The sequence below is a fragment of the Littorina saxatilis genome, linkage group LG5, assembly GCF_037325665.1.
Source record: "Littorina saxatilis isolate snail1 linkage group LG5, US_GU_Lsax_2.0, whole genome shotgun sequence".
NCBI lineage: Eukaryota > Metazoa > Mollusca > Gastropoda > Littorinimorpha > Littorinidae > Littorina > Littorina saxatilis.
This window is the reverse complement of record NC_090249.1, coordinates 45,078,076-45,102,144: the sequence shown is the minus strand read 5'-3', so window position 1 is coordinate 45,102,144 and position 24,069 is coordinate 45,078,076. Positions and strand designations below refer to the sequence as shown.

The 24,069-nt window shown below is 45.4% G+C and overlaps 1 protein-coding gene across 2 annotated transcripts in view; it reads right to left on the bottom strand.

Moving 5' to 3' along the window:
• LOC138967263 (glycine dehydrogenase (decarboxylating), mitochondrial-like) overlaps positions 1-24,069 on the bottom strand; it is a 60,415-nt gene that overhangs the window by 23,066 nt on the left and 13,280 nt on the right. For both annotated transcript variants that reach the window (XM_070339789.1, XM_070339790.1), the window contains 13 exons: positions 23,244-23,391; positions 22,497-22,790; positions 21,504-21,609; positions 18,266-18,405; positions 17,972-18,052; positions 16,215-16,448; positions 7,592-7,734; positions 5,796-5,871; positions 4,706-4,831; positions 3,701-3,780; positions 2,659-2,728; positions 2,007-2,119; positions 637-896 (listed from right to left, as the gene is read on the bottom strand). In XM_070339789.1, coding sequence (XP_070195890.1) covers positions 637-896; positions 2,007-2,119; positions 2,659-2,728; positions 3,701-3,780; positions 4,706-4,831; positions 5,796-5,871; positions 7,592-7,734; positions 16,215-16,448; positions 17,972-18,052; positions 18,266-18,405; positions 21,504-21,609; positions 22,497-22,790; positions 23,244-23,391 — 1,871 coding nt within the window. The remainder of the gene's footprint in view (positions 1-636; positions 897-2,006; positions 2,120-2,658; positions 2,729-3,700; positions 3,781-4,705; positions 4,832-5,795; positions 5,872-7,591; positions 7,735-16,214; positions 16,449-17,971; positions 18,053-18,265; positions 18,406-21,503; positions 21,610-22,496; positions 22,791-23,243; positions 23,392-24,069) is intronic.

The window sequence follows — 24,069 nt, the reverse complement described above, 5'->3', positions numbered from 1 at the left end:
AGCACTTCCCAAAGATTACTGTTTGATGTTGTCCATCAGACGTCACCTCTGTTTCACTTCATTACATTACATGTAGTGTACAATGCAAACCCACTTTTAAGACCTTGCATTCTCAGATATGCCTGTTCATAACATCTGTAAATTTACCTCCATTTTCAGATTCTCTCAGATTTCCTGTTCGCAACAACTGTAAATTTACCTCCATTTTTAGACTCTCTCTGAAGATTTTAGGTTCATAGTATCTGTAAATGTACCCCCATTTTTAGACTCCAACGCTCTCCAGACCCACGTTTCTCAGATTCTGGAACTCTGAAAAGGGAGGGGTGGGGTGGGGTAGGGTGGGGTGGGGGGGGGGGGGGGGAACCACTGTAATAAGAGCCACTGACCTGTTTCAATGGTGAAGAGAGTATTGAAAGAGCTATTCATAACATCTCTAAATTTACCTTTTCTTTTTCATCTTCGTTCATGGGGTGAAACTCCCACGTTAACTCATGTTTTAGCACAAGTGGATTTCTATGTGTATGACCGTTTTCACCCCGCCATTCAGGCAGCATACGCCTATTTCGGGGAAAAATTTACCAAAATGTTAAGACCCTTTCAGGTTTTCTGTTCACAACATCTGTAAATACTACTGACCCGCTTCGTTGGTGAAGAGAGTGTTGAAATGGCCAGTGAGTCTGCGACTCATGTAGTTAGCGTTGAGGATGGCCACCTGGGAGGCGTGGCGGAGACCCTTGGGACCCATCATCTTGATGTAGCCCCACGAGATGGGCAGGATGGAGCTGGAACCAAAGGGAGCCGAGGACACGCTGCCGAACGACGCGGTGCCAGGGCCGAATGTGCCGAGGGGAGGGACCACTGGATGGGACGGGAGGAAAGGCCTCAGGTGTGCCTTGCTGCAATGGTGGAAGGTAATCACAGAGTGAATTAAAGCGGAACTCCCCTTCTAAAAATAAACAGTTTTGCATGTTTGTCTTCAAGTAAAAGCAAGTCGCGTGAAGCGATATAAAAACATTTGGTCAAGATCAACACCACAAACTAGTCATCGCCGAGACTGCATTCAGATAGTCTCGGCTAACCATACCCAAGACCGAGACGGGTCACGCTCGCCGCGGCAAAGCACGCGTCCATAGTACTTACTGAACCTACTTTCTTTTATTCTGAGCACATTTTTAGAGTTAACATGACATATCTATATATTTTTGAATTCAGGAAAAGATGAGGAATACAATGCAATCATGTTTTAATCTGCTTCTGAAAATTCGATTTTAATGACAACTTTAATGAGCAATCTAATTAACTAATTTTTAAGCTTCCAAGCTAAAATGCAATCCCCTAGTCCAAACTTCGTTGAAGATTGCTTGACCAAAATTTCAATCAATTTGGTTGAAAAATGAGGGTGTGACAGTGCCGTCTCAACTTTCACCAAAAAAACCGAATGACGTCATCAAAGACATTTATCAAAAAAAATGAAAAAAACATGTGGGGATATCATACTCAGGAACTCTCAAGTAAAGTTTCATGAAGATCGGCCCAGTAGTTTTCTCTGAATCGCTCTACACATACACACAGACGCACATACACCACACCCTCGTCTCGATTCCCCCGTCTATGTTAAAACATTTATTAAAAACTTGACTAAATGTAAAAATACGATAAAGGTAGAAGTTCTGACAAATTTATTTTCTCACATGATGTACTTTCTTATTCCCCAATTCTCTTGGTGATGAAGACTTGCAATCACCTTGATTATGTTGCCAGCAATTGGTAACATCATGCTTGCAATACTTAAATACGAACACGTAAAACTACTGATCAGAATGATACAGTGGAACCTCCCATTTCTGACCCTGTTTTGTCAAGACTTTCTGTTCATAACCTCTGTAAATTTACCCCCATTTTAAGACTTCCTCTTTTTTAAGACCTGTTTTTCTCAGATTTGTTTGAGGTCTTAATAGGGGGGGGGGGGGGGTCCCCTGTACACCAAAACAAGATGAAGAACTCACACTCCAATGGGCCCAGCCCCAGGCCCCCCTCCCCCGTGTGGAATGCAGAAAGTTTTGTGCAGGTTCAGGTGAGACACGTCGGATCCAAAATCACCGGGCCGGCAAATGCCCACCTGGGAAGACAGAGAAGTTACAGAGCATGTCAATAAGATGCCATCTTAGAAAAGGCGGTAGATCCCCAATAACATTCTGTCAGTAGCACAGCATTTATTATCTGTATGACAAGGTGAGTTAACAGCCATCGAATATTAGGCAACAAAATTTAATGTTTCCCCAACTGACCATATTTATTCCTCCCGATCCTAGAACCTTCCTTTTCTCTTCAAAGAAAAATGATAAAAGGGCTCTTATCCTCACCTTATGATGGCTAAAATGTGCACCGAACAAAGCAATAAAATTTGTTCTTTAGTTAGGAGTTTAACCATTAGGCTGTTCACTTCTTTTTCCCTGATTCAAAGCAAGTCGATCGCATGAGCAGCTGGCATGCCCTACTTGAAATAAAAATAATCTCTATCCTCTATCCTACTTAAAATAATGTTCCATCTCTGACAATACAAACAGAACGTTTGACATTGAAATCCGACCTCCACCACTTCATTCGCCCCCCAACATCAACTGTAAATAGCAGGACAGAGGAACAGGAAAAGGTTACCTGAGCATTCATGTTTGCTCCGTCCAAGTACACCTGTCCTCCATAGTGATGCACCATGTCACAAAGCTCCCTGAAACAAGGATTGCCTGTCAAATTCCGAGTCAAATGATAAGCAAATTGATTGAAAACAGAAAATTACATTCTTTTTTTCTTAGCGCTTGCAACTAAAATCACATGCAGTCCTGAGACATTCTCTGTAAATTGAATACATTTTGTCTTGAATGACCAGGCACAGTTGAACCTGCCCTGGCAACAACCTCTTAATAATGACCACCTGCCCTGGCAACAACCTCTTAATAATGGCCACCTGCCCTGGCAACAACCTCTTAATAATGGCCACCTGCCCTGGCAACAACCTCTTAATCATGGCCACCTGCCCTGGCAACAACCTCTTAATCATGGCCACCTGCCCTGGCAACAACCTTTTAATAATGGCCACCTGCCCTGGCAACAACCTCTTAATAATGGCCACCTGCCCTGGCAACAACCTCTTAATAATGGCCACCTGCCCTGGCAACAACCTCTTAATAATGGCCACCTGCCCTGGCAACAACCTCTTAATAATGGCCACCTGCCCACAATGACCACCCAAAAAGGATAACTGCATGACCACTTTTTTGCCTACAAAATAATTCACCTGTCTTCTTCTTCTTCTTCTTTGTTCATGGGCTTAGACTCCCACGTTCACTCATGTTTTTGCACGAGTGGATTTTTACGTGTATGACCGTTTTTACCCCGCCATTCAGGCAGCATACGCCGATTTCGGGGGAATTCACCTGTCCATAACAATAACTTTTGGTTGGTCCTTTGGGTGGTCGTTATTAACAGATTCAACCATACTTCATAAGTGTAGACCTGTGATGGACAGCAGTGCTTCTGAGAGCAACAAATTCAGCATTTTAAACAACTACAGGTAGTAGTGAGAACTATAACAATGTTTTCAAAGGAAGGACTGTGCTTTTCAAGAAGCTACCGATATAAGTTACCAATATAAATGGCTCGATAGTATATATATGCATGCAGACTTCACACAAATGCATACCTGATATCCTTATCAAAGACGCCATGGGTGGAAGGATAGGTGATCATGAAGCAGGCCAGCGTATCTTTGAACTTTTCCGCCTGAAAGAGAAACGAACAGATCACATGTTTACAACAACATAAAAAAATAATGTTCTTAAAACAGGTGGTACACATTATATAAAATACCTGACCCCTAGATAAAGTTCTGCTAAGCATGAGGTGGTTCTAATAAATATTTGCCTTGAACTGCTAGAATATGAACTTAGAAAAAGATAAGTGTCTTTCTGGATCTTTCTTTCTTTATTTGATGTTTAACGTCGTTTTCAACCATGAAGGTTATATCGCGACGAGGGAAGGGGGAAGATGGGATAGAGCCACTTGTCAATTGTTTGTTGTTCACAAAAGCACTAATCAAAAATTTGCTCCAGGGGCTTGCAACGTAGTACAATGTATTACCTTATTGGGAGAATGCAAGTTTCCAGTACAAAGGACTTAACATTTCTTACATACTGCTTGACTAAAATCTTTACAAAAATTGACTATATTCTATACAAGAAACACTTAACAAGGGTAAAAGGAGAAACAGAATCCGTTAGTCGCCTCTTACGACATGCTGGGGAGCATCGGGTAAATTCTTTCTCGTCCCAACCAAAATGGGACTCCCCCTAACCCGTGGGGGGTGTCTTTCTGGATCAGTTTAGACAAATCAAGCTATAAATCTGCAAACGTTGAACCATGATGAAGAAAGGTTTTGCTGAATACTGTAAACTGAAATCTAGAAATAAGATCCGAACACGAAATGGGGGTATGATTAAGGTAGTAAACATGAATTACTGTCTTTGAGAAAAAAACACTGGAGTGAGGTTCGGGCTAAGAGACACTTTGGTATGCTGAGCTATTGCATGCACGGATAAGTGATTGCCACATTGCCACATTGCCAAGCTGTTTCCATGTGTTTCTGCACCCTGAGCTGAATAACATTTTGTGATCTTGTGAAACATTGCAAGACAAAATCACGACTCACCATCTTGGCCATGTGAGCCATGTCGACAGCGCCAGACTTGTCGACGTTGATGGGAGTGATCTTCATGCCTGCCATCTGAGCGCTGGCTGGGTTGGTGCCGTGTGCAGACACTGGTATCAGACACATCTGGCAGACAGTCAAAAATGTAGGTCTTCAAAACAACTTGCTAACATCAATGTTAAGTTTTTATGGATCGAACATGACCCCGCAGTGACCCCAAAAATTGACGAGGGTCAACCAAACTGGGGTCACGTTGGGTGATCATCAAACACTAGAAGTGTGCAAAGTTTCAAAGCTCTAGTTTGAAAATCATCTGAGAACTGAGCAGTGTCAATCAGTCCACCCGTCCAGACACTGCTCAGTACTAAGACTCAGCAATTACTCAGGTGAGTAAAAAATAAAAGCGGTTTCTTGCTCATATTTCAACAACTACCATCTTCCTGATATATTTGCCGTTTTGGTCAATTCTCTTAGGGCTGACACAGAAATCAGACAATCACAGACGTCAATGTAAATGTTGTTACCAGGATTCAGTATTCAGACTTTTTATTTTATTTGATGCATTGGTCTGAGACAGAAGCCAGTCGACCGTCCGATAGTTTTGACATAGATACATTCTGACCATCAATTTTCCTTTTAAGTAGATAAAGTCAGAACAGTTATGTTAGCCAACTATACAGTATCATCTTCTTCTTATGCATTCGTGGGCTGAAACTCCCATGTACACTCGTGGTTTTGCACGAGTGGATTTTTACGTGTATGACCGTTTTAACCCCGCCATTTAGGCTGCCATACGCCGCTTTCGGAGGAAGCATGCTGGGTATTTTCGTGTTTCTATAACCCACCGAACCCTGACATGGATTATAGGATCTTTTCTGTGCGCACTTGGTCTTGTGCTTGCATGTACACACGAAGGGGGATAAGGCACTAGCAGGTCTGCACATAAGTTGACCTGGGAGATCGGAAAAATCTCCACTATTAACCCACCAGGCGGCAGCGACCGGGATTCGAACTCACGACCTTCCACTTTGGAGGCCGGCGTCTTACCACCAAGCCATTGCGCCTGTCGAAGATGATAATAATAACTTACATTTCTCTGTTCTTCCCCTGTGGACTGGTGGTAAGCCATGATGGTTCGAAGTCCAGCATACTCTCCCTGCGCCCCACTGTAACAGTTCAGTACATCAACTGACTCCAGGACAGTATCCCTCTGTGATACTGCTTTAGGCATTATTCATCCCTATAAATAGAGACAGTAAAACTAAGACCAAAGAAGGAATTATGTAATACTCATTTACATGAAGTTCTGAACACATCCACGGACAAAGCCTTTCTTTTTTCTGAATCATCATGCACACAAATTCAACACAAAACAGACCTGTTTACCCCCATAAGTGTTTTGGAGTAATGCTCAGCCCCCAAAATAGTAACCCTGGCACAAAAATAGTAATCATCCAGCATTCGTCGCCAATTACAACGCACACGACAACTGTGTCTGCGAAACGCAATCATGCACATATATCCATCATTCACAAACAAAACACATCAGTCAGTTTTTGTAGTCATCATAATTTCAAAGAAGATCACATCAAAAGCACATGCATCACTGATTATTTTTCTTTTGCTCGTAGTAGGCCTTTTTCAGTGTGTCAAGCGCTTCTCTACTGTACTTTTTCTTGCCGAATGAGTGAGGGCGAGACTTCACCACTAGAAGGCTCTCCAGCGTCTCATCAGACAGACATGATCTCTGGTCAGTCCTGTGCTTTTCACCCCATTTTGCCATTGAACAAGAAGGGCAAAGCCCATACGACTCACATGCTTGACCTCGACCTTTAGGGTAACTAAACCTAGCAATGACATCATACACTAAGAACTGCTTTACACATTTTTCCTACCAAAATACATGTGACCTTGACCCAAGGTCAAGGTCATCCAAGGTCATGCAACACAAAGCTGTTAATTCAAGACATAGGAAGTACAATGGTGCTTATTGGCTCTTTCTACCATGAGATATGGTCACTTTTAGTGGTTCACTACCTTATTTTGGTCACATTTCATAAGGGTCAAAGTGACCTTGACCTTGATCATATGTGACCAAATGTGTCTCATGATGAAAGCATAACATGTGCCCCACATAATTTTTAAGTTTGAAACAGTTATCTTCCATAGTTCAGGGTCAAGGTCACTTCAAAATATGTATACAATCCAACTTTGAAGAGCTCCTGTGACCTTGACCTTGAAGCAAGGTAAACCAAACTGGTATCAAAAGATGGGGCTTACTTTGCCCTATATATCATATGTAGGTGAGGTATTCAATCTCAAAAACTTCAGAGAAAATGGGAAAAATGTGAAAAATAGCTGTTTTTTAGGCAACATTTATGGCCCCTGCGACCTTGACCTTGAAGCAAGGTCAAGATGCTATGTATGTTTTTTGGGGCCTTGTCATCATACACCATCTTGCCAAATTTGGTACTGATAGACTGAATAGTGTCCAAGAAATATCCAACGTTAAAGTTTTCCGGACGTCCGGACGGACGGACGGACGGACGACTCGGGTGAGTACATAGACTCACTTTTGCTTCGCATGTGAGTCAAAAAAACAATGCCAAACATGTGAATTAATTAAAAAAAAAAAAAAATCGTAGTTTTGACACGGATAGCGGAATGGCGTATTTTTTGCAGAAAATCGCAATAAATTACGCCAAAATCGTAAGAGTAAACAGGTCTGCACAAAACACATATTTTTCCAAATCTAAAACTGGAGTTTCAAGTGGAAGCAAATGGAAAAAAACAAATAATGCACAGTGCTCCCTCAGACCTGACAGATCTTGTCAAACACAGTACACTTGTACAATACTGACTTCTGTGTTCTTCTCCAATACACACCTGTTGGGCTGGAAGCAGATCTCATCATATCCAGTGATTTCACAGAGCAGTTGCTCCAGTTCATCCAGAAGGTGATGGTAGCCCAGGGCCTGCTCTCGGGGGACGAAGGGATGGAGGCTTGAGAATTCTTTCCATGTGCAAGGCTGCAACAGTAAGGTTTACAACATAATCATCAGACCTCAAAAACACAACAACTGTTCATTTAAAAGGATGAAAGTCGCTTGTTCATTTCAATGCTTGTTATTCTCTCAGGTGCCAGGAGATTGGTTCTGTATAACTCCATTGCACATGTCATATGCATGTCGGTCGCAAAGTAAGAATCCGGGGCAGAGTTGGAATAATCGGGATTTCCCGAAACCTCATTTGATTTCCAACAAAGCGCCGCATTTCCGGAAACGAGCTGCCTCGTTCTAGAAATGGCAACCCTTCGACTGGCACAAAAAAGTATACCCTTTTCACAGGTCATGAATAAGATATATGAAAAAGCAAGGTCTTATACAGGGGAAGTCTTGAATTGGGGGGGGGGGGGGGGGTACACTGTGTAACAATTCTCTCAGTGACACTCAGCGCATGCAGCTAGCTAAGTTGCTGCTGTCTCGTTTTTCTCAGAGTAGAGTGTTAGTTTGTTACAACAGGTTGAAATCATCTTTAATTTGAATCGAAAATTTTATTGTAAATTTTCATTTAATAAATATACCTACCCGAATCACATGTAGCATTGACACAATCGGAGATGCTAGGTTCTGTACAGGCTAACCGTCTAAGGGAAGCAACCCCAACCACAAAAGTGTAAACGTAGCCATGGTAATGCCCATACACCCGGGGAGTTACCTCCCCTCGTGCATGCCACGTCACCACTGCTACTGAACACGTGGTTCCTATCATTCGACCTAAAGAATAAATTCTCCAAATCAAAAGCGGGGTTGGCGGGAGGGAATATACTATGTGATTCGGGTAGGTATATTTATTAAATGAAAATTTACAATAAAATTTTCGATTAAATTACATATTCCTACTCCGAATCACATGTAGCAGATTACAACAACAAGGCGGTGGGAAAGAAAAATCTAACTCACTCAAAAAACCTTGCCAAAAACCTGGACCGCTGCCAAAAAATCAGGGAGGTCCCAGTGGGAAAGAAAATCTAACCCACTCAAAAGCCCTTGCCAGGGCTGGCCCACTGCCAACAGGCAGTGAGGGAACCAAGGAAAGTCCTGATTGACAGCCGAGAAGAATCTCAGGCGAAAAGCGAAAGAGACAACCTCAGAGATCCAGAAAGCTGTGCTCAGCACTTCTTCCAATCTCCTAGCCGTAAAAAACAGCACAGGAATAGACCCAAGCCTTGGATTAATAACCCTGGCGAGCCAAGGGAAAGACAAGCTTCCCCCCCCCCCTTTTATTGGAAGGAAATGCTAATGTCCTGAGAAGATCCGTGCGTAAGGTTGTCCCCTCAACTGAGAAGGACGAACCCCCGCGGTGACCTTAAGACAACCATGCCAAAGTCTGCAAACCTTGGGATGTAGTAAAGCCCAAAAGGCTTGTGAGAAAGAAGTCAGCTTAAAATAAGAGTGACCAATCCCCACGAAAGAGCGAGAGAGAGACATCCAAGCACTAAGTACCAGAGTCCACCTCGAAGAGAAAACTCACAAATAGAAGGTCGCCAGTTATCCCCTACCAGTCCCTGCGAACGCAGGGAGAGAGGTAGCACCCGACAGCAGCCACTTACGACTGTGCGTAAGCTACCGGAAGTGAGGACCCACGGTGGTCAAAAACCGATGTGACTGGCAACCATAAACAAAATGGCTAAAAGCCAGAATGTTCCCAAAACAGTCTGCTTGAAGGTAATCGAGAGTGAATCAAAAACCGAAAGCAGAAAACCAAGACTGGTAAACGTAACCGTGAAGCCAGCCAGCCATAAGACTCCCGAAACCAGAGTTCTCAGGGAAAAAACAGGCAGTTAACTTCCTAGCCAAATCAAGAGCCTACCTGAGTTTGGCCAGAAACCCAGAGCGCGTCTGTCCCTGTCTGAAGACAGAGTCCAACGCGGAGAAAAACGGACAACCGCCCTAGACAAAGTTGCCTTTTGTAGCCGGGCGACTGTAAGGAAACCCAACCCAACAGACGTCATCCTGACTCGCCTCATACTAAGATGAGGAAGAAGAGAGGAAAGGCCCAAGACTGAAGTCACAGGAACCGAACCTTAGCTAAACCTCTGCCCGAAGGAGAAGAGTAGCCAAAACCTGAGAGAGAGGAGGAAAGCCACAAAGAACTACTCCTCAAACATCCATTGTCCAAGACAATGCCCCCTCAGGAAAACCTGAATGTTACTTCCGAGGCCAACTCAAGTGTACCTTAAGTTTGGACGAAACACCAGAACGCGTCTGATCACGAGAGAAAGACAGAGTCCGACTCGATGAAAGACAACAAGGACCAAAGTCCGAACGTTTGTGGCCAAACAGGGGTAACCTGAAGCCAGAGAACCCCACAAGCCACAAGAAACGGGAAGGCAACAACCACCATCGCCGCAACGTGGAATGGCTGTTGCCCGGCCAAGGCTGCCTATTGGCTGCCAGCTTAGCTTAACCAGAGGAATGAGCATGCTTCTGCTAAGCATGTTTCTGAGTATGCTAGCCCTACCTTCCTTCAACCCTTGTAAAGCAGTCAGAGACCTGGTGATCTCTACTCGACTGAATCTCTACTGCAGGCAACGTTTAAGCGACTCTCTTTGACTGTTCAGGGAACTGAGAATGCGAAAGAAACGAGCCCCTCCGACACCCGCCGTACAAGCGTAGAGAAGGAAGGGCAGCCTCATCTGCTCCATGCTCACCCTAGCAAGGGCTGGCCAACAGAGTAGAGAAAGGAGGCAAGTTCCAAAGGCTGAATAAGCAAGAAGGAACAAAAGGTGAAGCCCGTGTAGCCGAAGCCAGCCAAGGCTGAGCATGTTCCGGAACTGAACCATAGTAGAAACAGCGGCAGAACCAAAACACTAGAGATACCACCTTCGGGAGGAGATGGCCTAGCCAAAACCTGCAAACCGTGGTACCTACAAAAGGTGACTAAGGGACCGGAAGTAGAAAAACATCCTATCTTCACGGAACGGAAGTCCGACATCGACAACAAAGTCAACCAACAAGGAAGCCACCAATGTCGATGCACCCAAGGGAAATCCTGAGCCGAAGCTTGAGCTTCGACGGAAATCCAGAACGTGTTCGATTGCTGACTAAAGACTGAGAACCAGAATAGCTCAGCTACGAACGCAAACCGAAGTCACAGTTGCTGGTGGTAAACTGATGAATGAGATGACCGGAAACCGGAAAACCATCCAACCGGAAAAAGACCTGACTTATCCCCCTACTGACGGTCGTGAATAGGGGAAACGTCCAGGGCCACCCGAACTGAATAGGCAGTAAACGCAACACCCAACAGGTAAAGTGAAGACTGCCCCGGCTGAGGCTAAAAGCCTAAATGCCCGTAGGCCAGCCGCTGTTCCTCACCCACCGACCTCCGAAGGAGTGTCAGGAAGAGGAGAAGTGTATCCGAACAGAGCCGGAAATGCAGCAGACAAAACCGCAAAAAACGGAAGCGAAAGTTGCATAGAGTAGACTGAGGCCGGAAGCCCAAACGCCCGTAGGCCAGTCCTCTGTCAACTCCAGTCAAAACCGCAACGTGTACTTGAAATGGAGGACTTATGCTTCCAGTAAAACCGGAAACACCACGCCGACAACGGCTGCCGCACTTGTGAAACACAAATGCCCACGACGGAACAAGAGTGAGACAGAACAGAAGAGGACTGGGGCCGGAACCCGAACGCCCGTAGGCCAGTCCTCGATCAACCCCAGACAAGCCACTATGTGCGCTTGTGATGGAGAACCTATGCTTCCAGACAGGAAGTGTAGGAGGCCGAAGCCCCGCCCGGGAAAACCTTCGACGTGACCTCTGCCGCAGCTAAGAGGACAGCGTTAAGCCTTTTTCCCAATAACTAGCACGTGTGGAATCGCTGACGACAGACTGAATGTCCGACACAACCGGCGAAAAAACCGAAGTCCACGTACTGGTGGAAGGCCGGTGAAACGGCATAACCGGAAAACCGGAAATCCGTCCCCCCCGACGTCGTCCTAACTCATGCCTCGACCAGGCTAAGAGAGAGAAGACGGCAAGTCTGCAGCCGCAGGAACCGGAACGGCAGTCGACGCGACAACCGAAGGTTGAAACGCTGACTACATCGGCCAGAGCTGAGACAACACCTGCCCGAAGGGCTGGCGTTGCTCCTCCGCTACCAACATCCGGGAGGAAGTGGAAGCGAAAGGAGCAGTAAATCCGGGCGGAGCCGGAAAGCACCAGACGAGACCGCGAAAAGCGGAAGCGCCGAATGCGAGGACGGAGGCCGGAAGCCCGAATGCCCTAAAGGCAACGTCCGGTCAACCCCGGAAACGACCACAGCGGGTGCGTACGTCAGAGGACCTATGCTTCCAGCGAGTGCCGGAAGCGCAGCGCCAGAAACGGCTACCGCCATTGCTTCGCCACACAATGGTCTTCGAGGAAGCCAGGGTGTGACTGAACAGAGGACGAATGCCCGGGGGGCAACGTCCGGTCAACCCCGGAAACGACCACAGCGGGTGCGTACGTCAGAGGACCTATGCTTCCAGCGAGTGCCGGAAGCGCAGCGCCGGAAACGGCTACCGCCACTGCTCCGCCACACAATGGTCTTCGAGGAAACCAGGGTGCGACTGAACAGAGGACGAATGCCCGGGGGGGCAACGTCCGGTCAACCCCGGAAACGACCACAGCGGGTGCGCACATCGGGGGACCTGGTCAACCCCGGAAACGACCACAGCGGGTGCGTACATCGGGGGACCTATGCTTCCGGCGAGTGCCGGAAGCGCAGCAGTCAGAAACGGCTAGACAACTCCGGAAACGACCCCAGCGGGTGCGTACGTCGGAGAAGTAGCCGGAACCAACTGCCGCCATTGCTCAGCCACACAATGGTCTTCAGTGAAGCCAGGGTGCGACTGAACAGGGGTTTGCGGGTCGTGAACCCGCCGAAAAGAGCTGTGTCCCAGCAGGGACTGTCCGACGGCCTCACGAGGGCCTGTGGACCAGCTCGACTTACTTGAATCGCCAACCACAGCGGTAGAAGACGAAGAAGCAAAACATCCGCCCTAGACAACGTCTCGGCCGGAAGCGTCAAAGAAGCCAACAAGGTGACGTCGCCCACAGACAGCGGGCCAACGGAAGACGCAGGCTTGGAACGCGAAAATATCTTCACAAAGATAACGCATACACCTGCAACACCTGATCTGCTAACGGCAGAGAAGGCGAGGAGAAGAAACAGGACGTACAACAGTATATGACTGCCCCACAAAGTGTTTGTTCGAGGCAGAAAGAGTAACGAACAAAACATAACAAACATGTTAAATCCGAAACCACGACAAGTCCTACGGACTGGTAGATACCTGCTAAAGCCTAGCCAAGTAAACCACTGTCAGCGACGCTGATACACAAAATGGCGGCCAAGCGATAAGTTACTGGACAAAATTTAGAAGTCCAAAACGGACGAAAATTAAGCAATAACGAAAATTCCTGTCAAAGTAATGACGAAATATGAAATGGCTTACCAACTAACAAAGCAGAAGGCAAAAACGCAGGTAAAGTAAGGAGAACCTCACCATAACATAGGCCTAGCCACATAAATAAGCTGTCAGGAAAGCTGAGCAACCGAAAGTGGCGGCCACAAGATAAGTTACTGAAACGCATTTAGGAGTCCAAACGGACAAAAAAGTCAGCAACTATAGATAAATTCCTGTCAAACTAAAGACAAGAAGGAACAAGCTTACCAACTAAACAAAGCAGCAAGCAAGTAAGAAGGTAAAATTACGTTTACCTCCAAAATACATTGGCCTAGCCACAAAATCTGTCAACTCATGCTGACAACAAAAATGGCGGCCAACAGTAGTCACTGAAATATCACAGGTCCAAACACGGACGAAAATCAGCAACTACAACAAATTTCCTGTCAAAATAATGACCAAAATGGAAAGAGCTCACCAACTACGAAGCAGGAGGCAAGATAGACGGTAACGTGGCCGGTGGGTGTCAAAACAACACCAAACAGCGCAGCCACAGGGGAGCCCAAAAATACAACAACCTGCTCCCTCGAAAGCTGTAAGGTCGAATGATAGGAACCACGTGTTCAGTAGCAGTGGTGACGTGGCATGCACGAGGGGAGGTAACTCCCCGGGTGTATGGGCATTACCATGGCTACGTTTACACTTTTGTGGTTGGGGTTGCTTCCCTTAGACGGTTAGCCTGTACAGAACCTAGCATCTCCGATTGTGTCAATGCTACATGTGATTCGGAGTAGGAATATGTAATTTAATCAACATTTTGCAACAATCAATCACATCAATATAGCGCACAGACTTGCACATCACGTTATTTTGTTTGTTTGTTCGTTCATGGGCTGAAACTCCCACGGCATTTACGTGTATGACCGTTTTTACCCCGCCATTTAGGCAGCCATACGCCGCTTTCGGAGGAAGCATGCTGGGTATTTTCGTGTTTCTATAACCCACCGAACTCTGGCATGGATTACAGGATCTTTTTCGTGCGCACTTGGTCTTGTGCTTGCGTGTACACACGGGGGTGTTCGGACTGCGAGGAGAGTCTGCACACAAAGTTGACTGAGAAATAAATCTCTCGCCGAACGTGGGGACGAACTCACGCTGACAGCGGCCAACTGGATAAAAATCCAGCGCGCTACCGACTGAGCTACATCCCCGCCCGCATCACGTTATAAGAGCCTAGATTACCATGCAGTGACAAGAGCCTACTCAGTAAACGGACGTAATGCTGTCTCTGCAGCCCAGAGAGACTGTGTGAGTTTAATATATAATCAGTTAAGACTGAGTAAAACATTATTACAATCGATAGTTACCAGTGAAAAGTAATATCGGAACACTCTTGTTGTGTTTTTGTTGTTGTAAAATGTAAGATCTGAAACGTTAAAAATTACGTAAAATTGGTGCGTTTTGGTCGAGTGGGATGGGTCGTTGAACTGTGTTGTTACAGCCCGCCGAAGTTATCAAAAGTGTTTTTGCTTTTTGTAATTCGGTTGGTTTGGTGCGTTATACAATGCATCTGCTTTTTCAAGACTAAGCATTGATCCCTTAAAAACACAAGGATCATCATAGGCCATCATGACTTGTATCATTTTACATCGCATTCTAAGAAAGGGCAGAATTCTCACTATGCGCGCGGAACATTTCTAGAATCGCGTAGCGCAAAGTTGGAATTCCTACAATGGCGGCCATTGTTGGAATTCCAACAAAGCGCAGGTCATTTCCGGAAAAGCGCCGATGACGAGATGGGTCGCAACATGCATTTAGAGCGCTTACTTCCCTTTGGTTATTTGACAACAGCTGTTCTGCATTTCTAACCATCAATCCCCTCATTTTCAACACAACAGACAAACTCCGGATCAGAAATAACTCCAGTCACTGTGGAGAAATAACTCCAGTCACTGTGGAGAAATAACTCCAGTCACTATGGAGGGGCGTGTCTGAAGCACGTGGACAAGGAGCACTTGTAGAAAGCTTGCCTCACTAATCCACTCATTCACAACCCATACAACCCAGAAGAGTTATTTCCAGAGTACAAAACAATCATGCCAGACTCCTTCCTCTGCATTTGTAGGCTACAACTCCGACACACACTAAACTTCCTATGAGTAGACTTTTGCATGCATGACATTTTTTTCTACCCCACCATTAACACAGCCATGCTACGTATTCATAATTGCCAGAACAAAATGACCATCATCTCAGTAGTACTGTTGAGTTTCATGGTGCACAAGCCCAAAAAGATCATGGAGTGTACTAGAGACAGATCCTTATTGTCCAACTTCATTATTATGTTTTATGCCCATCTGTTTCATGGTGTGTGTGTGTGTGTGCAACTCCGCCTAGGACGGTCCCAAGCCCGGCTGAAAAAGGAGGAGGGTTGGGCGTGGGGCTAGCTACCCCACCCCGTAAAAAACCCCACTAGCTACAGAAACGCCAAGAAAACAACCAACGGCGGCCTATACCCCAGACGGGGTCACAGGCGTAGGTGAGGTGAGGTGAGGGGGTGTGTGTGTGTGTGTGTGTGTGTGTGTGTGTGCTGTGTGTGTGTGTGTGTGTGCGTGTGTGTGTGTGTGTGCGCTGTGTGTGTGTGTGTGTGTGCGTGTGTGCGTGTGTGTGCGTGTGTGTGTGCCCAGTAGCTCAGTTGGTAGAGCACTGGACTTGTGATCCGCGGGTCACCGGTTTGAATCCGGGCTGGGACGGACACGGTCGGGTCAACTTTATGGGCAGACTCAGAGAGATGTTCTACCTCCATGTCACCACTGTGGCATGTAAAAGACCTCGGGTCATTCTGCCATAAGTGCGGGAGGCTGATTACACCTAAACACGCACACACCTCGGTAGCTCGACTCTGTTGCTGCTAGCTTTCCACTGGGAGGAAGCGACCTGAATTTGCCAGCGATGGGACAATAAAGTAATGAAAATGCAAAAATATGAAATTAAATGTGTGCTTGTGCGCGTGTGCATAGGTGCAAGCGTATCTGTGTCTGCGAGACAAAACTCACCATCATCTCAGTAGTGGAGTTGAGTTTCATGGTGCAGGAGCCGAGAGAGATCATGGAGTGCACCAGGGACAGATCTTTGTTCTCCAGCTGTTTCATGTAGCGCACGAGCTGTGTCTCGGAGTGGTGCGAGTTGAACACTGGGTGGGTCAAGTAGCTGGACAGACGGCGGTGGATGGATTCAGGGGCCAACAGCTTGCTCTGAGGGTTGGGGCCCATCTGCTGCGCTATTTCTTCCTGTGGAATAGATATGGTAAGGCAAGGTGAAGTATGGTAAGGTGAGGTGAGGTAAGGTAAGGTCAGGTAAGTAGCGGAAAAAGTGAGGTAAGGTAAGGTATGTGAGTAACGTAAGGCCTTGGGATCTTACAACCACAACCATCATCCGAGTGCAAAATTCAAAATTTCTCCTGTCATTTTAATCTATTTCTTTGTAATGCTAGGAGTGCAGCAGACTTCCACTAACTCACTCGCAGTCCACTAAATCGCGAATTCGGCTATATCGCGAAGACCTCTTGGACCCCGAAAAAAACAGGATCGACCTTTAACACTTTCGCGACGGGACACTGATAAATCAGTAACAGCGCTGACACGCCCATGGACGGGACGCTTATAAATCAGTAACAGCCATACAGGGTACACGACTCGTGATTGCTTCCCGGTTTTTGAAGCTTGCAGTAAATTGAGTTGTTTCCCTTGACACACTTTGCGTGCCCTTCCGCCATATGCAAAATTAGCCTGATTGTTTGGTTTTTTCGAGAAAAAAAAAGAATCGAAGGCGAGCCTTGTCACGGGAGGAGATTCTCCGGATGTTGGATCTTGAGGACCCTGTAGATCATGATTCCGACGTGTTGTTTTCGCCTCAAGAAAGCGATAATAGCAGTGATATTGAGGAAGAAACAGTCCTGTCCTGTTCAGTGTTGCTACTATGAGTCGGCAAACTACACGTGTTAGGGTGGTACTGCATGAATCTTCGAATGTGTAGTTTCAAGGGGGGCGTGGCAGCACTGATAACAATGGATGGCTGGAGCGTCCTAATCCTTTTGGAAATGTTCATAGGTGTACAGTTGGGACTTTGTTGTGAAAATGTGACTTATATTCAATATGGATTACCTAGACATCATTTGGTGAGTGTCACAGTTTTGTTTCATTTGAGTCAGGATGCTGTGAGTGAATGCGGGATTTGCTTGTTTTTTCTTTGTACTGTCTCCTTATTTCTGTGTAGAATTTTAACAATACTTCAGCTAATTCATAGGTTTTACACCTTGTTTGGTTATAAAATTATTTATAATACTTTCTGTTAAAAAATAACTTTTAAAAAAGCAGTGGAAAAGAAAACACACACAAAAAAACGTTAAAAAACACAAATTATCCCCCTTTCACCCCCCCTTTGCTAAAACAAATCGCGTGACAGATACTGCTGTTTTATCAGTCTCTAAGAACTCTTCACAATAAGCACTAGATGTTTTGAATGATGATGTACTAATTGTTTGGACATCTGTGTGTCTGTGTCTGTCTGTGTGCACATGCGTTTGTGTGGGTGTCTGAGTATGATTGTGTGCATGCGTGTTTGTGTGGGTGTTTGTCTGTGTGCATGTGTTTTTGTATGGGTGTCTGTGTGTGTGTGCGTGTGTGTGTGTGTGTGTGTGTGTGTGTGTGTGTGTGTGAAGGTGTGCATGGTTGTGTGTATACAACTTGAGAACTGCATACACTGAAAAAGAAAAACGTGCATGCATTGCACGCATAAAGGTAAAAGTCCTTACAGGTGTGGCAGGTGAGTCGACGATGTTCAGGAGGTCAGTCAGGTCTTGGTGACCCACAGTCTCGTCCAGTGCAATAGCCACCTGCAATTCACAGCAACGCACTTCATATATTCAAATTTCTCAAAGAATTTATTTTCGAGGACCGTCTGATCTACAATCAGGCGCCTCGTTTTGGCGCTAGAACTAACTTTTAAAATCTAAATAATAAATTGACAGCTTGTAACACAAACATTCTTATCATGAAAGATTTGTTATTTCCGAAATCCATCTATTTGCAATGTGGCCATGACTCACAGTGCCATCTTGGAAGTAGCGCAGGTTAATCTTGTGAGCGATGGCTTTGTCCCTGATGTGTTGCTGACCGGTGGTTGGGAGGAACTTGACCGTGTCAAAAAACTTGGACGAGTGCAATGCGTGGCCTGCCTGTTTGATTCCTGTAAAAATCAATCAAGAAAGAAATGTAAAAGTACACCCACCAAAATGTTAAACGGCTTATGTGAGCAACGCTTTTTTCTGTTTTCTTTCCATTTCATGATCTTAGTTTTAGGCTACTCTCAAAGTGCGAAAATAAAAAAAACACCAAATTGTACAGACATTAACCCCTTCACTGCCACAGTATAACAGCATTAACCGAACGGTCTATGGGAAAGAACTGTGTTTAGAACCCCTACAAGTACTTGGACAGTGGTTACCTCCCATTTAGTTTTCAGAAATGTCCTGAAATGTTGTTGACACAAATCCCACGTATGAGATACGGTTATGGGCGTAGGACAAACCGAAAATGACCACGTATTACATACGGGGTGGGCAGTGAAGGGGTTAAAATATCAAATAACCAAAGGGAAGTAAGTGCCCTATATGCATACGACATGTCATTCTGATAAGCATCGCTCCACGGCTATTGCCAGTTGTCTCTCTGACCGGATGCTACAGTCCTACGCGAATCTATCAAAACAAAAATACAGAGTTATCTCCCATATGTTTTTCGCGAGCACTGATCTAAATTTGAGATCAGAGTTCGCGAGACGAAAATGATTGCAGATTGGCCGACTTCGACAGTGATCTCCGTTCTGTTCTTCACAGTTATGATAAAGACATCGTTCTAAGGTCAAAACAAGTCGACATTTTGGGACTGCTGTCGGAAGGAGACCGTAATAAATTATATGGTTTCATCCCTGTCAACTGGTTACAGAAAAAATCGTCTGCTCCAGTGAGCGCCGAAACCAAACAGTTGATTATCACGTGACACTTTTGCCATATTTAGAGTTGTTTGCACAGTAAATACAGCCGCGAAAAATAGCTCGCTTGAAACTGTCTTACATATCAATTCCTTTGTAATTTAAAAATTACAAAACACCATGAAAAATCATTATCGACGATCGCGAATCTGCTTATATCAATAATACATTACAAAAAGCTCTAAATATGTAAAAAAAAATCGGTTTCCTTGCCAGACAAGGAAACTCAAGGCATCCTGTCAGGGAGAGAATGAGCCGAACTCATTTTGACCTGAGTTCAGGATGACGACATGTGTAATAGAGTAAGTGAGAGTTATACGGAATCTTTCTCCTGGCACCTGATAGAATAACAAGCATTGAAATGAACAAGCGACTTTCATCCTCAAATACAGCAGTCCCTGCAATGTACGGCCCCCGGCGTGAGCGGACACCTGACATGTACGGACACATTTGCTCGGCACGGAGTGTTTTCCTTCTATATTTGCCCCCCCTTAAACGGACACCTGCAAAACGTGGACGCGGACACTCATTTTCGGTCCCAACAGCAGGTCATACCTCCAATGTACGGACAGACCATCGTCAAATGTTCACCACAACAAAGTCGATAACAGAGCAGTCCGGCTCTTGGTACAAAGATCACAGCCGCAATGGCGTGATGACAGTCACTGATAACTTGAGTGCACGTGTACCCATCAGGAGAGAGGGGGGGGGGGGGGTAGTTTTGGTCAGGAGTGGAGTACATGCGAAGGTGCCAACATGAAACTGCACTGTGCTCTTTATTCTTGTCTGTTGGACGTAAACAACAGAAACCACAGTCGATGAAGGTCCTGAGCGAAAGAGAGTGAAAAACGGCCACAGTTCTCAGCATCGTGTGTCTGTGTGTAACCTCTTTCATTGACAAGATACTCTTGTTTCCCCTCAGCCTTGACCAGTGAGTCGGTTGCCTAATCTGTGAACCCTTCAGTTGTCTTGCTTTGTCAAAAGTTACGACACAGTCAACTGGTTTTGCTCAGTGAACAGTGCAGCTGGCCTCTCTGGCCACAGCCCCAAACAGTACATGGCTGGAGGGAGTGAGAGAGGGGGGGTGGAGGGGTAGCTGGCTAAACTCTGTGGGGTGACCGGTGTCACTACATGTCAGCAGGAAGAGCATTGGAGAGAAATAGAGGTGTACTCTTCCACACAATTTCCAAGCATCAGTTGTCACGGCTTGGGGTAGGCATTAGTGAGGGAGAGTGGGAGCTGTGTTATGTACTGTGTATTTCCGACTGAAGAGTGAAAAGTCACTGCCATGCCGCATGATCGGCATGCAGTCAATAAAGCCAGACAAGAAGAAAATAAATTACATGACTATGACATGCAGCTCTATCTGCTGCTATTTCTTCAAACTGGTTTTCAAGCTTATTCTTTCAAAGCATCTGCACACGCTCCTCTGTGCTGTGTTTGTGTGGCTGCTTTCGTATGTCAGTGCATGGTGAGTGTGTTCACTGCCTTGAGGATTTATTTTATCTCTTCTTTTCAACACTTTTCATACAAATCATTTTTACAGAACGTTTAAAGAAGTATTAGGAGTTTATTGTCATTGTTTAGTAGCCACAAGAAGTGATTAGCATAGACTCAATCCTGTTTGTGTGTCTCTGTGTGACTGAGGGGGAGGTGTGGTCACCCCTCCCGTGACCGGACACCTGCAATGTACGGACAGTTTTGCTATGGCCCAAGGGTGTCCGTTCATGAGAGGGACTGCTGTACATTCAAATACATTTTTAATACATTCAAATACTTCTTATATTTTTAAACATAACCTGATTGTGCCCAGGAAGTGTTGCAGTCATTCAAAGGTTTTATTTCTTTAACATTTTGTCATGCTAGTAAAATGTAAAAATCAACAGAGGACTAAAAGAAAAAAACATGACAACTTTAATATCTCTTTAGAGAATGTGGTAGTGGTGTAGCAGCCCAAAACAATCTTGGATTAAAGCTCAAATTAATTGGGCGAAGTTTACTTGAAGAAGTTTACTTTGTGAATCTGGCTGCACGATGCTTTAGCAATGAATTTTTGGTAAAAATACTTCTTCGCAAGGTGACAACGGGCTCAATCAAGGACCGCTTAACAACTCTTCAACCCACAAAAATAGGAGTCAGTTTTGTTACTTATCCTTCTGCGTTCATGGGCTGAAACTCCCACGTCACACACCATTGGTTTTTTTTTGCTCGAGTGGGTTTTTAAGTGTATGACCGTTTTTACCCTGCCATTTAGGCAGCCATACAGAGCTTTCGGGGGAGGTTTTGTTACTGACCTTCAGCCAAAATAAGAGCACCATTGTGTATTCGCTGTCCGATTTCCTTCAACCCATGGGGTCCGTGGTAGATGGCATACATTGCTGACATGTTGGCTAACAAGGCCTGCAAATAAAACAAAGCTGCAGTCAAAATTTCAAGCATTCTGATTCCCACCTCTAACTTCACATTTTATCTTTGCCCCCAAATCTGTTGAAAAGTTCATAATTTCGTCATCTTCAAAATAGAGCGAGCGAGCGAGCGAGCGAGCGAGCGAGAGAGAGAGAGAGAGAGAGAGAGAGAGAGAGAGAGAGAGAGAGAGAGAAGACCATGATTTATTTTCCTTATGGGCCATTGGCCCCTGGAAAGGGGGTAATATATATACAATAATACATTGACAACTTTTCATAAAACTTACAGCTAGGAATAACATTTGAATTTAGACGTATCTAAATCTGATTCACAGGTTTCAAAAAGTTGGAAAGGACTTAATCATTAGCACAGAGAGTGAGAGAGAGAGAGAGAGAGAGAGAGAGAGAGAGAGAGAGAGAGAGAGAGAGAGAGAGAGAGAGAGAGTGAGAGAGAGAGAGTGAGAGAGAGACAGAGACAGAGCTAAAGAAAGATACAGACAGACAGAGAGAGAGAGAGAGAGAGAGAGAGAGAGAGAGGGAGAGAGAGAGAGAGAGAGTTTTATTTCATTTACTTTGTTATCCCATTGCTGTGAAATTCTTGTCACTACCTCCTAGCAGCAACAAGAGTCACGCTATCCAGGTGTGTAATCAGCCACATGCACTTTAGGCCGAATGACCAAGGTCTTTTCATGCCACTGTGATGGCACAGGGGTGGGACATGGATACCGTCTCTGAGTCTGCACATGAAGTTGACCCGTGTCCGTCCTGGCCTGGATTCGAACCTGTGACCGTAGGATCACAAGTCCAGTGCTCTACCCGGCCCCCTTGTGCTTGCGACACCACTTTTTACCCTGCCGTCTTGGACGCATGTTCACAACTGACCTGAGCTGTACAGATGTTGCTGGTTGCCTTGTCGCGACGGATGTGCTGTTCTCTCGTCTGCAGCGCCAGTCTGTATGCCGGCCGTCCCCCAGAGTCTCTCGTCACTCCCACCACACGACCTGGGATGGTGCGCAGAAAGTTTTGCCTGCAGGCGAAGAATCCAGCGTGGGGTCCACCATAGCCCAGGGGTACACCAAAGCGCTGATTGGTGCCGATGGCGATATCCATGCCAATATCACCCGGTGGTCGCAGGACGGTTACCGCCAGAAGGTCTGTGCAGCCAACCACCAGTGTCTGAGAAAAGATGTTAAAATTCTTTTACTCAAAGCATGAGAAGAACCTTCTTCCTGTTCAATGTGGGTGGGTGGGTGGGAAGCCCCCCTGGAAGACAATTTACAAATAGTGCGTCATGCATGCAAACAACTACGTTTTAAATTAAAAATCTTTGTTTTAGCCGAAACCCGTAAATTGGTGGCCTGAAGCACACATTAGGCTAGTCCAAAGGTACAGTGGAACCCCTTTTAAGATCCCCCAATTTAAAAAAAAACTTCCCTTTTAAGACCCTGTTTTCTCAGATTTTCTGTTCATACCCTCAGTACATTTCCCCCAATTTAAGACTCCCTCCTTTTTCAGACCTTATTTTCCCACATTTCTGGAGGTCTTAAAAGGGGGTTCCACTGTAGTAAAAGACTCAAAGAGAAAGTAAGTCAAGAGAGGGTTGGTTCCACTGTATTATGGCCTGCGAACCTTGGACTCCTTCGCCTTGGTGATGAGGTCAGAAAAGTCGCTGACATGGCCGTCGGTGTCGGGGTACTGGACCAGAACGCCGCTGAAGTCGCCCTCAGACAGGTCCAGCTCCCTCCAGTCCCCCTCCACCACTTCAATGTTCAGCACACTGAAATCCAAGAGACCCATTTGGTTGGACAATATAGGTATAAGTGTGGGTACAAGTATCAAATCGTCCTGTGAGGTAACCCTCATGGAAATTCCGGCTGCTTTCTCACTGGGGAAAGCGAGCTGCAATTCAGTAAAGCGCTTCCCAATTTGTTTTCGTTTTGCTGCATGCAATTTTCAAAGCCCTGAGACTTTCGCTATGAACTTGGAATCTTTATGTGTGCACACGTGGCTGTTTTGACACCGAGGAGAGTCTGCACTCAACAGAATAAACAAAACCTGTTAACTGCGCCTTCCATTCAGTCTCTCTCAACCACTTCAATGTTCAGAATACTGAGATAAAAGAAACATTCAAGCCGCTGGTAGAATATGCAAAGCCTGTGTGCTTTATATTCTGCCTTCTATTCAGTTCCTCTCCACCATTTTAATGTTCAGCATACTGAAATACCAGAGGTACCACTTGAATTTGATGCAAAACCAGAAAATTACAACTTTAAGCTAAACAAAAGTCTTCCAATAACATACCATTCCATATCCTAGCAAGAACTTTGCCAGGGTTTTTTGTGTCTAAACTGGCAGAAGTTACAGGAAAAGCTCACGGTACTGTGAACGCTACGAGACTCTGCGACTTCTAAGTCTACGATCAAATTCACTGTCATCCACCAACATTGAGTATATG